General features: G+C 49.1%; 1 protein-coding gene and 1 long non-coding RNA gene across 2 annotated transcripts in view; one reads left to right on the top strand and one right to left on the bottom strand.

Moving 5' to 3' along the window:
- Nucleotides 1-669: 669 nt before the first annotated feature.
- Nucleotides 670-15,401, bottom strand: part of LOC115525976 — a 20,797-nt gene continuing 6,065 nt past the window's right edge. The window contains exons 2-3 of the long non-coding RNA XR_003972503.1: nt 7,557-7,561; nt 670-743 (exon numbers count right to left, since the gene is read on the bottom strand). This is a non-coding gene — a long non-coding RNA (uncharacterized LOC115525976). The remainder of the gene's footprint in view (nt 744-7,556; nt 7,562-15,401) is intronic.
- ADAMTS8 (ADAM metallopeptidase with thrombospondin type 1 motif 8) overlaps nt 7,897-15,401 on the top strand; it is a 21,104-nt gene continuing 13,599 nt past the window's right edge. Inside the window, exon 1 of the mRNA XM_030333422.1 lies at nt 7,897-9,084. Coding sequence (XP_030189282.1) covers nt 7,897-9,084 — 1,188 coding nt within the window. The remainder of the gene's footprint in view (nt 9,085-15,401) is intronic.

The following is a 15,401-nucleotide window of genomic DNA, read 5'->3' as shown; positions in this document are numbered from 1 at the left end:
GGACCCTGCGTACTCCTCTCCATCACCACCACCACATCCTTAGTCCAGGGCCCTCACCATCTCTGGAAAGCTTGTTCTAACAGGTCTCCCTTTTTCCAGCCCCTCCCTTCATGTGGTCCTCAGTCTATATAATTGCTAGAGCTGTCCTTCTAAAAGACAAACGCCATCAGTTACTTCCCTGCTTAAGTCTTTAATGAGTCTTCATTGCCTCTGGAAGAAAGCTCCTCAGCACCCAGGGTAACAAATACATGCCCTCACATACTGGCCCAGCTTACTGGCCCAGCTAACTGGCCCAGCTTCATCGCCTGCCACACCTGGGCAAGACCTTACACTCCAAACCTGCAAGATTCACTTTCCCAAATGCAAAGGTTCTTGTATGTGTCTGTGTGTCTGTGTGTCTAGGAGAGAGACAGCATGGCTTGAAGCTTGGGCACCATCATAAACCAAACAGTAACTATCCAGACCAGGAATTCATGGCCAACTGACTACTTCACAACAGAAACAAATGGTCTTTGATGTCTGTCACCCCAGAAAGGTATTAGTACCTAAGATAGAAATTCAGGAAAAACAAGCCAAAATGTACAAGACCACACCAGGTGTCACCTTTGTATTTGAATTCAGAACCCATTTTGGTGGTGGCAAGACAATGGGCTTTGGCATGATTTAGGATTCCTTGGAGTATGCAAAGAAAAATGAACCCAAACACAGACTTGCAGGACATGGCCTGTATGAGAAGAAAAAGACTTGGGGCTCCTGGGTGGCTCAGTCGGCTAAGCATCTGACTTCAGGTCAGGTCATGATCTCACGGTTTGTGAGTTCAAGTCCCTCGTCGGGCTCTGTGCTGACAGCTCGGAGCCTGGGGCCTGCTTCAGATTCTGTGGCTCCCTCTCTCTCTGCCCCTCCCCCGCTCACACTCTATCTCTCAAAAATAAATAAATGTTAAAAGAATTTTTTAAAAAGACGCAAGAGGGGCGCCTGGGTGGCTCAGTCGGTTAAGCGTCCGACTTCGGCTCAGGTCATGATCTCACGGTCCGTGAGTTCGAGCCCTGCATCGGGCTCTGTGCTGACAGCTCAGAGCCTGGAGGCTGCTTCGGATTCTGTGTCTCCCTCTCTCTCTGCCCCTCCCCTGTTCATGCTCTCTCTCTGTCTCAAAAATAAATAAACGTTAAAAAAATTAAAAAATAAAAAAGACGCAAGAAAACAGCAAAAGGAATGCAAGAACAGAATGACGAAAGTCAGGGGCCTGCAAAAGTCAGTGCTGGCACTGGCAAAAAGTGAACTGGAGATTGGACAGCAAAAGGAGTAAAGATTCTGCAGTGACTTTATCTGTGGTGATTGTGCAGACTTTTTTGTAAGAGGATTAATAAACTAAGAACTTTAAAAAGAGAGAGAGCATGGGTGTGAGCAGGTTACACATGTCACACAAACCCTGGGTTTTGCTATAGAGCAGCAGGGGGGACAGTGGGATTAGATGTGACATGGAATGAATGCAGGGCTGGGATCCACATTCTAGCCCTGAATCTCCTGTCAACCGGGGTGTGACTCCGGGAAAATGACCTCCTTGCAGATCTCAATTTCCCTATCTGTAAAGTGAGAAGTTAGAAAAAGGATCTCCTCCTCTAATGTCTGTGCCCCTCTTCAAAATTCTGTAGTGCCAATGAATTTGATGAGACTCTAGACAGAGCAGACTACAAAAAAGAATGTTCTTTAAAAAAAAAAAAAAAAAGAAAGAAAGAGGGGTGCCTGGGTGGCTCAGTCGGTTAAGTATCTGACTCTTGATTTCAGCTCAGGTCATGACCTCACAGTTGGTGAGTTCAAGCCCCACATCAGGCTCTGTGCTGACAGCTTGGAGCCTGCCTGGGATTCTCTCTCTCCGTCTCTCTCTGCCTCTCTTTCCATTTCTCTCTCTCTCTCTTTCTCTCTTAAAATAAATAAATTTTTAAAAAATAAAGTTTTTTATTAAAAAAAAAGAGAAAGAAACAAGTCCTATAACCTCAGGAAGCATCATCAGTGGACACCTGCACAATTTGCTCTAGGCCTAGATGTCTAAAAGAAAAAAAAACTGGATTTTTTTTAAAATCCAGAATCAAAAGAATGCTCATTTCCTCTGAGAATACTCGAAAACTAGAATGGATGAGGCCTTAAAGATCTCCTCTCCCCCCCAATTCAAGAACCCTCTTTCCCACTCCCACTCCTACAGTTATTCTGCCAGGCCAGATGGGAATACATGATGGTGATGATGATGATGACAACGATGATGATGGTGATAGAAACAAACACTGATGTATGCTTACCGTTCTTAGCGCTTCAAATTCCAACTCATTGTGAACATATTTCTACACAGTGGATAGTTTTTACATCAAGTCCCTTGAAATAAAGAACTTGAATAAGCATCTTATCTGCCCTGAGAAAGTACCCTGCATCGGAAGATCCTGGTTTCTTTCCTTCATCTCTCTTTCCTTCCCTCTAAAACAGGGAGAAAGGGTACAGTATTGCAAGTTAATACTATACACACACTCACACACACACACACGTGTGTGTGTGTGAGTGTGTGTGTGTGTGATCAGATGTGGTTAATTAGACCCATTGTTTACAGAGATTTTAGACCCTCTAGGAGCAGCTATAAAAGGTACATGTGACAAGACTACCATCTAGTGGTTAGAATCAATAATGAATATTTGGGGGAAACCTACCATTTGCATTAATAATTAACCAGATGTTCAGAAACCCAACCACCCTCACAATTAAGGTGGTCCCAAGCCCTGGAGACATCTCAGCTCAGCCAGCTCTCCCAGACTGCCTGATGATTTGAGTTGAGAGACACTGGACTGATGACCGGGAATCAAGGTGAGAAAAGAGCAGAAGGAAGGAGAGAAGCATGCGTTATGTTAAAGACAACCACACAACACCTCCTCCAACCTTCTCTAGTGGCTGGTTGTAAGAAATGTAATAAACACTCAGATTCTTATTTGTACGATTTTGAAGAATTCCCGACTCAAACTTTTATGACATGATAGAGATTTCTAACGTTTGAAGAAGTTGCTCCGAAAGTTGTAAAAGAGGATAAATATGAAGTTCCAACAATGCCACCTGCTGGCCATAAGGTGGTAAAGCGAGCATGATCTAAGCCTCTGTTATCAACAGGGTGTCCATTGCTATGGCATATAAAACTCAGAACGCACAAGTTACACTAGTAATCACAGATTGTAATCACAGACGCACTGCACATGAAACCTTGGGCAACCTTATATTTTGGGTGCCCAACATTGAACCCAATAACACGGCAGTTAAGTCACTGAAAATACAAACAGCAGAAACAAAAAAGCTTTATTTGTTTGCTTCTTGGTATATTAAAATCCATTAAAATCTGGCCAGCAAGCAAGTCAGTGTCAACATCACACAAAAGTTTGTGCTAGATCTGGTTCTCAGGGATAGAGATAACAGGATTGAGAGCTCATCCATTGAACCTGTGACTGTAAACACCAGAACAACCAAATGAAGGTAGGTTAAGCATTCAAAGTAGCTAGCACTTCACAGAAGTAAGGAAATTGCACTTAAAGGGGTTTCAAAAATATGAGTTAGTGGTTTCCCAAATAGTGGGTGAATTTCCAAAGGTTATGAAAGAACATTTAGGACTAAGAAAGAATTAGACAAATAAAAATACATAGGGATACTTGTGTACATACAGGTGGCAGACACAAAAACTTGCATGTCAAAGAGAATATTAGGGGAATGTCAGCACATAAGTGATGTCAAAAGTCAAACATAATCTTCCTGGGATGGATGCTCAGTAGTGTGACAGATAAAGACCAGGAAACTCTCTCTCTGTTATAGGGCAATACAGGGTCGTGGCTATTACAAAATAGCCAAAATTATAGAAAACGAACATAAATTGTGGCAAAAGGAGTATTATTTTGTTTAGAGAGAAAGAACTCTGTTTATGTTTAAGTGCTACAAACAGGCTTTTGGGGAAGGCTGTTTATTCCCTTCTGTGGGATCTTTAAAGATGAATCCTAGAATCCCTTCCAGCTCTGTAATGCCATGATTTAATCCTTGGTTCTAAACAAAGGAACATTAATTCAGCGCAGGACATTATCACCAGAAAATAATATATTTAATTGGTAGCTTATGAATGTGACCTTGGTTAAAAACACTGTCTCCACTACTTAATATTTTTTAGGTTTATTTTTTTTTTTTTGGGGGGGGAGGTTTATTTATTTGAGGGAGAAAGGAGAGAGAGAATCCCAAGCAGTCTCCACACTGTTAGTGCAGAGCCCAGCATGGGGCTCAAGATCACAAACTATGAAATCATGACCTGAGCTGAAGTTGGTGCTCAACTGACTGAGCCTCCCAGGTGCCCCAACACTGTATCCGCTACTTATTAACCCAACGACCGGAAGCAAGCTAACTCACCTCTCTCATCCTATTTCTTTATCTGTAGGATGCCTTTTTCAGAGGGCTGTCATGAGGATAAAGTGGAATCATGTTTGTGAGCTGTTCAGCAGAGTGCTTAGCCCATAGCAAGCACTCTCAAAAGATGGAGACTATCATTTACTGAGGAGTGAATGAAAATTAAACTAAAATGAGCCTCTAGAACACTGCCTGACCCAGAACAAGCACTCAATTTTAATGAAAAGGTATGAATTGCCAGTGAAATTTGAAAGTAATACAACTTTTTTATCTTCATACAGGGGGGTATCATAGTATTTTAGGAAAAATTTAACCACTAATTATGTGTCTTTGGGCAAATCACTAAAACCTCTGCATTTCTGTTTCTTCTCTGCAAAATGGGAATGTAAGTAGATTAGATGACCACTTATGTTTCTTCCAATCTGGTTCTAGAAGGAGGTCCTAGAGAATACCAGAGCTTAGTATAGATAATAAATTGATAATATACACTCTATAAAATTCCAGTTATGAACTAAGATATAATCAGTGACCAATAGTAGAAGTTAATTAAAAACTTAAAATTCACAATAGACCTACAATATAAAATACCATAAACACAAAATCCTTTAATTACTTAAGGACTGATTAAATAATGAGTAAGTGCTAGATAAAAAATTAAGGACAAACATAGATATTTGAATTTTAAGTTTTATATAGTTTCCTTTATAGTCACACCAAGAAATTATTTTGAGCCTCTCATTTTGTAAAAATCACAAGTGAGTTTAAATAATCCCATATTCCAAATTTTGAAGACTCCAAACTAATGCTGCTTTACTGTAATTCAGGAGTCAGCAAATGTTGCCTGCAAAGGACCAGATAGTAAATACATTTTAGGCTCACTCAACCCTGCCCTTATAGCACAAGAACAGCCATCGTGTAAATGAATGGCTATGACTGCATTCCAATAAACCAGTATTTGTGGACACTGAAATTTGAATTTCAAACTGTTTTCAAGTGTCATGAATTTTTTTTCATTTTTTTTCTATCATTTAAAAAACATTAAAATCATGCTTAGCTTGTGGACTATGTGAAAACAGCAGCGCAGGATTTAGCCAATGGGCTGGAGTTTGCCATCCTGTTGTAATTACATATTTTGGGAAAGAACGTGATAATGTAGGGAATCCAGAATTGGCAAAATACCCCTCTGGGATTTTTGCTGGTTGGTTGGTGTTTGTTTTGTTTGGACTGTTTTCATCTACCATTCTCCTAAAGGCTTTCACCACACACCAGGGACCCTTAGTCCCAGGGGCAAGGGCACGCACTGGGTTTAATCATAACTAAGACAAGCCTGACACCTTGAGGTCGCTCAGCAAGTGGCAGGTGCTACCCTGAATAATTAAGTAGCAAGGCACATCTCCCAGTAAGTGTGAATCCAGGAGGGGGCAGCCATGCAGACTCAACCCAGCAGTGAGCCAGCCAGCAGCTGTTGTTATTGTTGAAATGGGGCAGGATAAAGTCCGCAGATCACTGTCTGACTTCTCTCTCCAAAGGGCTGTCTTTAGGGGCATTTCATTCTATTAAAAAAAAAAAAATAACTTCCAGAGCCTTCCCAAATGAGACCAGAGGGCTCCAAGGACATTCAAGACTTTCCCTGGGCTGGTTAAATCTCCTGCCTGCAGCTATTAATACATTCCAGAGGAGAGAATGGGGAATGGAGCCCAATGGCCCCATCCTTCTCCTTTCAGAGACTTACAAAGGAAAAAGAAGGAAAACGTATAGGGACATAACTGCTATTGAAAATCAGCACTTTGACTCTGGGACTTAAAGAAGCAAAGACCAATGATCAAAAATGTTACAACAGGCTTGAAGTAAATAGGATTATTCATCACCTGTCCAGGTCAGACTCTACCAGGGCCATTATGCCATTATGCTGGGATGCAGTTTTCCTCATTTTTGGAAAAGCATTGAAGAGGCCGTTCTTTCCATACCCCTTTCTCCAGAAGTGTTTCCCAAAACATATGAGACGGGAGCTATTCCTAGCTTGTAAATGATCTGGAAAGACAATCCTACAGCTTGCTAATGCATCCTTTTTTCTCATTCAAAGCCATCCTTCCGTGTTTCAAGGAAAATAGACAGAGGAGACACTTGGAAAGAATTTGGGGGACACCAGGGTTTACCAGAGGTTCTGTAGTCACAAAAGTACTTTTGTATTTGTGACAACCTCCTCTTTGGAGGTAACAAGCCCGGAGGGTCTCATATGCATGCTGAATGTCCATAGCTACCAGTTCAATTGGGCTAAAAAGCAGGGAGGACCTCAACTGCCAGTACCCCCAACACAGGCAGAGAACTGGGTAGCTGGGTATAGGTGAGCTGGCAGAGGATTTTAAAGGTCCTGATGCCAGTGAATCTCCCACACTGACAACTGGGAGCAAGCACAGAGAGGAGTGACTCTAGAGCCTGTACTTAGAGAACAGGACCCTGAATCCAATCCAGAGCTGTGCCATTAAGACTGGGGTGACATTAAGTGCTTCGTTTTGTGGCCCTCAGTGAAGACTGTAGATCATGCCACTCCTCTCTCTCTCTCTCTGGGCTGCAGTCCTGTCTCATCCCTGGGGGAGATGGCAGTGTGGGAAGGAATCAACTCTCACACACATCCGTACCCACAGCTGTGGGCAGTGCCATGTGAGGGGGCTTGCCACCTTTCATCAAGGACCCAAAAAAACTGAGCAGTATTCAAATCAAGTTTTCAGGGCCCAAACTGCAGTTCCTGAAGATCTGCAGCCTTCCTAGGGAAATGCTCACCTTCCCTCCTAGGGAAATGCTCACCTCCCCTCACCTTCCCTCTGATTCCACTTTGCTGCCAACCTTACCTCTCGTAATTTACCGCTGTGCTGGGCTCTGCACTGCAGCCCTTGGACAAGGCAAGTAACGGAGACCTTGGTTGTGTTAACCAGGTGGTATTTGTCCCCGATCCCCAGCTTGGGGTGCAAATGTGGTTTTTAGTGGGGAGCATGATTTTAATATGACCTTTCCTACATCCCTTTTGGGCCTTACAATTGAAAAGCTCTGGAACCTTCTCTGGAGACCTCTCTTCTACAAATCGGATCCCCAGCAGTCGGGATACAACAGTCGGGATCCCCAGAGTGATTCTACAGGGATGGGAACACTGTCGCTGGGGCCAGTGCAGGAGCCTCTTGGAGGCTGTGCCCTGGGCACTTGGTCTTGAAGGAGGTAGCAACTGGGGCCTCCCCAAAGGACTCTGTCTGAAGGGCCAGTCCAGCATTGCAGGAGTTAATGTGGGACCGCGCGTAAAGGGAAGGGGAAAAAAGTTGGAGTTGACACTTACTGGGGGGGGGGGGGGGGAGCGCGTCTCCCTGACTCCTGATTGGTTTTACATTTCATCCAATTTTTTTTTCTCTCTCCTCTCTCGCTCCCTCTTTTCAGTTTCTCTCTCTGATCCCAGGGGAGGGGAAACGGGAATAGTGAGAGATCAAAAATAAACCTCTTATGTCAAAGCCGGGAAGGAAGTATAAATACGAAGCGCTCGGCAGCCCACTCGGTGCTTCCCGGGGTGGGGAGGAGGCAGGAGGCGGCTGCGCGGGGACGACGTGCGGGGCAGGGGCGGAGGACGGGCGCACGCGGCCCGGGGCGCCAGTTTGCTCGCGCTCTGCTTGGCGGGCGGGCGCGGGAGGAGCGGCCAGCGCCAGCCAGAGGGGCCGCTCGGGGACTGCCGTCGCCGCCGCCAGGCCCCCGCTGGCCCAGTCGGCCAGCGAGCTGATTGATTTGCTTTTTCCTGGAGAGAGCGGCCGGGCTGCGCTCGCGCCGCCAGCACCTGCCCGCGTCGGGCCGCCTTCTTCCCTCTCCTGCGCCGCTGCCGGAGCCCCCATGCCCCGCGCCGCCCCCCGGTGGCCGCCGCTCCTGCTGCTGCTGCTGCTGCTGCTGCTGCCGCCGCCGCCGCCGCTGGCCCGCGGCGCCCCGGCCCGGCCCGGCGCCCGGGGGCAGGCCTCGGAGCTGGTGGAGCCCACGCGGTTGCCGGGCAGCGCGGGCGAGCTCACGTTCCACCTGTCCGCCTTCGGCAAGGGCTTCGTGCTGCGCCTGGCGCCGGACGCCAGCTTCCTAGCGCCCAATTTCAAGATCGAGCGCCTCGGGGGCTCCGGCGGGGCGGCCGGGGGCGAGCGGGAGCTGCGCGACTGCTTCTTCTCCGGCACGGTGAATGGGGAGCCCGAGTCGCTGGCGGCCGTCAGCCTGTGCCGCGGGCTGAGCGGCTCCTTCCTGCTGGACGGCGAGGAGTTCACCATCCAGCCGCAGGGCGCGGGGGGCTCCCTGCACCAGCCTCACCGCCTGCAGCGCTGGGGGCCCGGGCCGCGCCGCGGGACCCCCGGGCTCGCCGCCGCCGCCGCCTCTGAAGCCCACCCCCTCCCTGGAGGACCCGAGTGGGAGGTGAAGGGAGGGGGTCAGAGGCAGGAGAAAGGAGACGAGGAGCAGGAGAAGGAAGAGGAGGAGGAGGAGGAGGAGGAGGAAACGGAGGAGGAGGAGGAGGTGGAGGGCAAAGAGGATGCAGAAGGCGCCAGCGAGCAGCCACCACCCCTGGGGGCCACGAGTCGGACCAAGCGTTTTGTGTCTGAGGCTCGCTTCGTGGAAACGCTGCTGGTGGCCGATGCGTCCATGGCTGCCTTCTATGGAGCCGACCTGCAGGTAGGATTCGCTTTGCCTGGAGGCCCCCAGTCACCTCCTAGAGCCTCCAAAATCTTCCCTTTCCAGTTCCTCTGAGAAAACCCTTCACATCCCTCATCCTTCCAAGACCGACCCCAAACAAGGTTCTTTCCTTTCTGAGAAGGTGCAGGAACTCTTTTCTTAGCCTCTGACCCCTGGGCTACCTGCTGCCCTCCCCCACCCCCGTCCTTTCTAATTTAGAGTGGAGGTCCTGGCACCTCCTCCTCTGCTACTCACCTTCACCCCTCGCATCCTGAATCTCCTTCAGCACTTGGCAAACTGAACTAAAAGTGGGTTTTCAAGCACAACAGCTCCCCCCACCCCCAACCCAGGCACCTGCCTCTCCCAACAGAGATGAAAATTGGACATTTTGGAAGAGCATCCACCCCACCCTCCATTTCCCAGCCCTCTACTGGCTCCAGACCTGACAGGTTCCCAAGGAAAGTCAGCTGGGTTGGAAAGATGTGGCTGTTTCATTCCCTTCGTGTACAGAACTGAGGTTGCCATAAGTAAAAGACATTGTTTGGAGGGAGTTGAACCTGGAAGGGGGCTGCCCAACTTCTGTGTACCCAGCTGGTTCTGATCAAGGGGCGTGGACTACCTTGCCAACCTGGCACTCAGCCCCGGGCAGAACTTCGCAGTGCCAGCATCAGCACAAGAAGGGAGGGGAACAGAATTTCTGCCTGGGGGTTAGCCTGGGAGACTGAAGCTTCAGTGGAAAAGGGAGGGGAGAAAGCAGTGGGGATATGAACTCTTTCAGTGAACGCTCCTTGTGGAGCCAGAACTCTCCTTGGTCCACCCCAGCTGCTCCCAGCCCAGACATAGCTCTCTACTGAGCTTGGCTGGGCAGGAACATGGAGTTCAGGGGACAGCTCCTGTAGCCAGACCACGTCTAACTAGATTCAGAGGTGGTGCAGACTCAGCAAGAGGTATCTGTGTCACCCTGTGTCCCAACACCTCCCCCAAGCACCAGGTGAAGTACAAGGGTTCCAGGAGAGGGCCGTACTTTCTCTTCCCCTGAGGAGCACAAAACCAGGGGCGTGCTAGGTAGAGAAGACCTGCCCTCCCAGCGGTCATAGATCCCTGCAGCAGGGATCCTGGCCACTGCCGCAGCTTAGTCGATACTTTTCCAGTAATGGCAATCTTGGCCAGTGATCCTATTCTGGGATCAGCCCATGCCCAACTGTTGGGGGCACCGAGTGCTTCAGCATCACCTGTGCCGAACAGTCTAGATGATGCACCCCATCTTTCTCACTCTGCAATCACGGGGAAATGCATCTAGATGGAAGGATGGGAAGAGATAGGGGTGAGTGGCCCATGTGGCTGCTTCTCTGGTTACTGTAGAAGCAGGCTCCTTTGCACACTGTTGTAGTATTCACTTCTGCCACGTGCTGGTAAGGCAGCTTTGAGCCATCGGTGTGGTCTTTCCAATGGGCTTTAGGTCTATGATGACTGCATATCTGCTTCCCTGCCCACCCTGAAAGCAAAAGGAGGCACCAGCCAACTCCCCTGACTCCTTTCCTCAAGCAAGTCCTCAAAAGGGTGGTTAATGGGGCTTCTCCCATCACAGGTTAGGGCCACCACACCTGGCTATTAGGGAGCTCTACCAGAGAAAGGCTGAAAGTACAATCATTGCAAACCCTGAGCTGAGGTGCTGAGCCACTCCCCATGCATGGACCAGTTTCTGACATCTGCCTGAGAACCAGGAGGTAGGAAAGACAAGAGCACAAGGAAGCATCAGATAAAGTAATTACTTTTCAGGCTTCAGAGCCAACATGTTTTCCCTCCTGTCTTCCTACCATCTCACTCAGCCCATCACCTAGTAACTTAAGATACTGAGTATTTACCTCGAGGATATACTTGGCTGGGCTGGGCTGGGTCTGCCTCGGCTTCTCTTCACAGAGGCACCCAGCAACACTTCTACCCTTACAGATTTCTGACTGGATGACCCAGTACATGCTTGTCCCATCCCCTCTCCCTCCCCATATGCTGTTTCTGGACCACCCACAGACACACACCTTGCACCCAGCCAGCCTCCATGGGTCAGAAAAGCATATCAGAATAGGCATCAGGCACCTGCATAGGCTGAGGGCCTCTCCCTAGGGGATCTGCTTCCAGGTCTTATACCTGAAGGAAAAGTCCTGTCTCAGCTGTACCAACTCCATCACCTCCCCTTTGGTCTCATTATGTCACAGCCCACTTACACCCCTGCCTGCTGTCACCACGCTGGGGTGGGGCAGGGGCTGAGGCACAGCTGCTTCTGTGACCTCCCACTGACCCCTCTGCTTTGACTGCTTACCAGCTGTGGAGATGCCACAGGATAGACTTGAACTTCTCAGCTCAATCCCCTGGACTTCCTAAACATGTCCATGAGCTCAGCTAAGACAAGAATGAATGTCATGTTCTAGTTCCCCAAGACCTTGCCTGCCCAGATCCATATCCCCAAAATAGAATCCAGTTCTTTATAAGTAACTCTCCGAGGCATCTCCTAGAGACTTCATTTGCACAGATGGAAGGCACTTTGGGGTATCTTAGCAGGCAGTGGTGTAAGGTAAGGATGAAGGAATTTTACCCCCTTGAGGGCTTGCATTTCCTCATCTGTGAGGCCAGACACCTGGACTAGGTCATCAGTGAGGCCGCTTTTCATGACGAGTCTTCTAGAAAATTCAGCACTATGTGGGGAAACCATGCTCTGAGTGCGTTCAATTTGCATAATGGTTTGTATGCATCACCTCAGCGGAAATACCTGTGAGGGAGGCAGAGGAAAAAGGTTCAGCTCACAGGGAATCTGTGACTTTCTCAAGGTCACACAACTAGTAAGCAGCAGGTCTGGGTCACAATCCAAGTGTCCTGAACCTGAGTGCAGTGCTCTTTTTCTCTTGTGCCATGAGGTTGCGTTAGCATGAGAAGGGTGTGTGGCTCTGTGGCCCTACACTTGTCCATATTGTGGGAATAGGTCATTGAATCCAGCAGTCCAAAGATGCCCAGCCAAAGTGGGAGGCCCTATCCTGGGAAGAAACCACCTCAGGGCCAAGGGAAAGAATTAGCCATGCTAGAAGCTGGTCACACTGTTAAGCGACAATGAAGTTTTCCAGAACTCTGTACACTTGAGTTCACTTAATCCCTTGACAGAAGGGCCCCCCCCCCACCTCCCACCTTCTTATCTGGTTTCAGAGTTAATGAGCTCAGACAAAGGGGGCTTTCTGAAAGCAGGGACCACCTCGGAAGAGGCCATTAACTCTGTCTGCATCCGGCTGCTGCTGATTGTTCCCTGGATGAATCTGGAGCAGGAACGCAGTGAGGGGCAGGCTGAGCCCTGCCCCACACTCAGTCTGAGAAATCCATCCTGCCGGTGGATCAGCTGCCAGCTGAGCTCTGAATTCTTTGCTTAGCAGGGAGAGTCCTAGAAGTGGTAATCATCGTCCCCAGAGAAGACCAGAGGACTCCCAAGATGTCAGGCTACCAGCAAGGGATTTCAGGAAAGGGTTAAGTCCTAGCGATTCCATCTCCCCTTTACCCATATCCTCTGGGAAAATGTCTCCCACAAGCCCACATATCCCAGCGTGTCCAGCACAATCCCCACTTAGGCCTGTTCCGGCATAATTATTAGTAGCATCATCTTCACTCTCAAAAGTGTCCTGGTTTGGATAAAAACAGAAGCAGACACACACCCCCACTGGCTCTATATCCCCCATGAGGATGGGGGAAAGACAAGTGTTACGTCCCAGGTGAATTATGTTCTCCTTCCAAGAGGAGTCTCTTCCAAGAATGATCAACAATACACAGTTTTTCCCAAAGAAAATGCCTTGATATTCAAAGGTCTTTGATTTGCCACTTCTGCCTCCCCAGGTGTAGACAATGCCAGGGGTAAGCTTGCTTGCTGGCTTGATCTGGGTTTGTTTTGGCTATGCTGTCGCTGTCCTTGCAGCCTCCAGGATAGGCAGCAGTGTGGTGAGTAAAAGCATATGCTTCGAAGGATAATCAAAATGACTGAGTGTCCTTGAGTAAGCTACCAATTTCTCTGGGCCTCGATTTCTTCGCCAGCAAAATAGGAACGGTTATACCAATGTCCTAGCATTGTCTTGAGGATACAAGACAGTATAGAGAGCACCTGACCCAGTGCCCAGCACATAGTAGGTGCTCAACAAAGAGGAATTAATACCAGAGTTGCCTTTGGTGACGACATTTGTCAGAGGAGGAGGGTAGTGTGGTCACACACCTTCTTAGCCAGCCCACTGCTGTGTTGGCTCCGCTGTCCCACGCAGCAGGGAGGCCTTCCTTTCCAGCTTGCTCAGCTCAGAGTGTTTAAGCTTGACTCACTGTGGTTCCAGTAAGTGCGTATACCTTTGGAGAGGGACATTGCCCCTTGCTGGTTTTTTTAATGTTTTATTTATTTTCGAGAGACAGAGAGAGAGAGAGAGAGAGAGAGCACTAGTGGGGAGGGGAGCAGAGAGAGTGAGACACAGAATCGGAAACAGGTTCCAGGCTCTGAGCTGTCAGCACAGAGCCGAACACAGGGCTCTAACTCACAGACCGCAAATCATGACCTGAGCCGAAGTGGGAAGCTTAACTGACTGAGCCACCCAGGTGCCCCGCCCCTTGCTGCTTTGAGAATGAGGAGCGATGAAGGACATCAGTGCAGGACCCTCTCTCTTCTCCAATTGCTTCTTTACTCTCTTTGGCCTCTCCCCCACCTCCTCGGCAGTCTGGGGCCCTAGGGAGACCCCCAGTAGGAAAAGTATGGCACTGGTTGCTGAGCTCAGAGTGTTTCCATGTTGCCGTGCTCCCCTGCCTTGCCTCTCCCAGGTGTGCAGCAAGGAAGCAGTGGGACCCACAGTGTGAAGAGCAAGTGAGCCAAGCATAAGGATGACAGAGCAGAAGAAGCCGCTGGAAATGCCTTTGGCCCAGGCCCAGCCTTCTCCTGGACTCCCACTGCACTTGGCTTTGGCTGCCATGGGAGCTCTGGGGGAGGAATCTCCTTGTTTGTATTGCTAAGAATCAGAGTGCTATGTCTCAGCCTAGCTGGCTCGGGCATTTCTTTCTCTTTTTCAGGTCCTAGGGGCACTAGTGGAGGAGACTCCCTAGAAAGTGCCCCGCCTTTTCCCAGTGAGAATTAAGGGCATGAGGTCCCCAGGTCATTCAAGGGCAGGGATGTTGGACCAGCCCTGGCCAGGCTGGTCATGGGCTCCCACTTACCTGACATGGTTGCTGGAGGTCATCTGCTGTGCTGGGGCCCCCACACCACCAGGGGCACCATCTTGGTCACATTCTTTAGCAAGTAGCCCACACTTGTGTGGTGCACAGAGAGGTATATATGGACACCGGGTGGTGGAGTGAGCCGTCTGACCTTCTCCTTCACTGGCTCCTGAGCCCTCTCTCTGTGGGACTGTAAGTCGGGCCTAGCCTTTTGCCTAGGGTACTGACTGAGAATCGGAGGCTCACAGACTGACAGCCAACCCCACCTCCCCAGGTCCTTGCCCCTAGATAACTGCAAGAGGCACTGCAAACATCAGGCTTTCCTGCCATAGTTTCTTAGAGGAGCTAGCAGTGGGGATAGCAGTGCCTCCCATCTCCAGAAGCTCAGCAAGACAAGAGAGAAGGGGAGGACCAGGATTTGGGATTTTAACAGACACACTGAACCACATAGTTCTTGTAGCTCTCTATAAGAATTTGTACCAATGGAAATTATCTTCTGAAATAGCAACCAGAAGGACATCCAAATGCTCTCAAGTCTAATCCACCGCCTTGAAAAAAAAAAAATGGCTCTCAAGCCTGCTCAGCCCTACAGTTATTTAGTATCTGGAGAAAATGCTGTGAGCTCCCTGAACTGCAAAGGAGGAGACTCCCTGAAAATCTTAGTTTCGGGAAGCCTCCGCTGATGCCTCAGCCCCTCCTTTGTACGCAAATGTACACCCCTGTGGCTTTGGTTTTCCCTGGGGACATGGCTGGTGTGTGGTCCCCACTCAGCTGCATTGCCCGAGAGCCCCAGTCTGATCTGGTCAGCTTGGGAACACAGATCCTTCTTAAACCTCAAGCCTTCCGGGACCAATGCTGAGCAGCTGGCATCTTGTGTTAACGCCTTTTTTGTAAGACATCATCTCCCCAATTTTGAGATTGTGAAATTGGGACTCAAAAGGAAGAAATCTTGTAAAGAGAGTTGCAGGTTGCCTCTGAAGAAACCCTAGGGCTTGGTCCCTGGCCCATCAGATTTGACCCTTCCCAGGGCAAGAGCGCAGGAGACTCTGCCCCCTGGAAACAGGGAAGCCTGGCCAGGAAGCAGCCTCAGCGAGCTCCCATTC

Source organism: Lynx canadensis, chromosome D1 (assembly GCF_007474595.2).
Source record: "Lynx canadensis isolate LIC74 chromosome D1, mLynCan4.pri.v2, whole genome shotgun sequence".
In the NCBI taxonomy this organism is placed as follows: Eukaryota; Metazoa; Chordata; class Mammalia; order Carnivora; family Felidae; genus Lynx; species Lynx canadensis.
The sequence above is the reverse complement of the archived record's forward strand: the minus strand, read 5'-3'. Positions and strand labels throughout refer to the sequence as shown.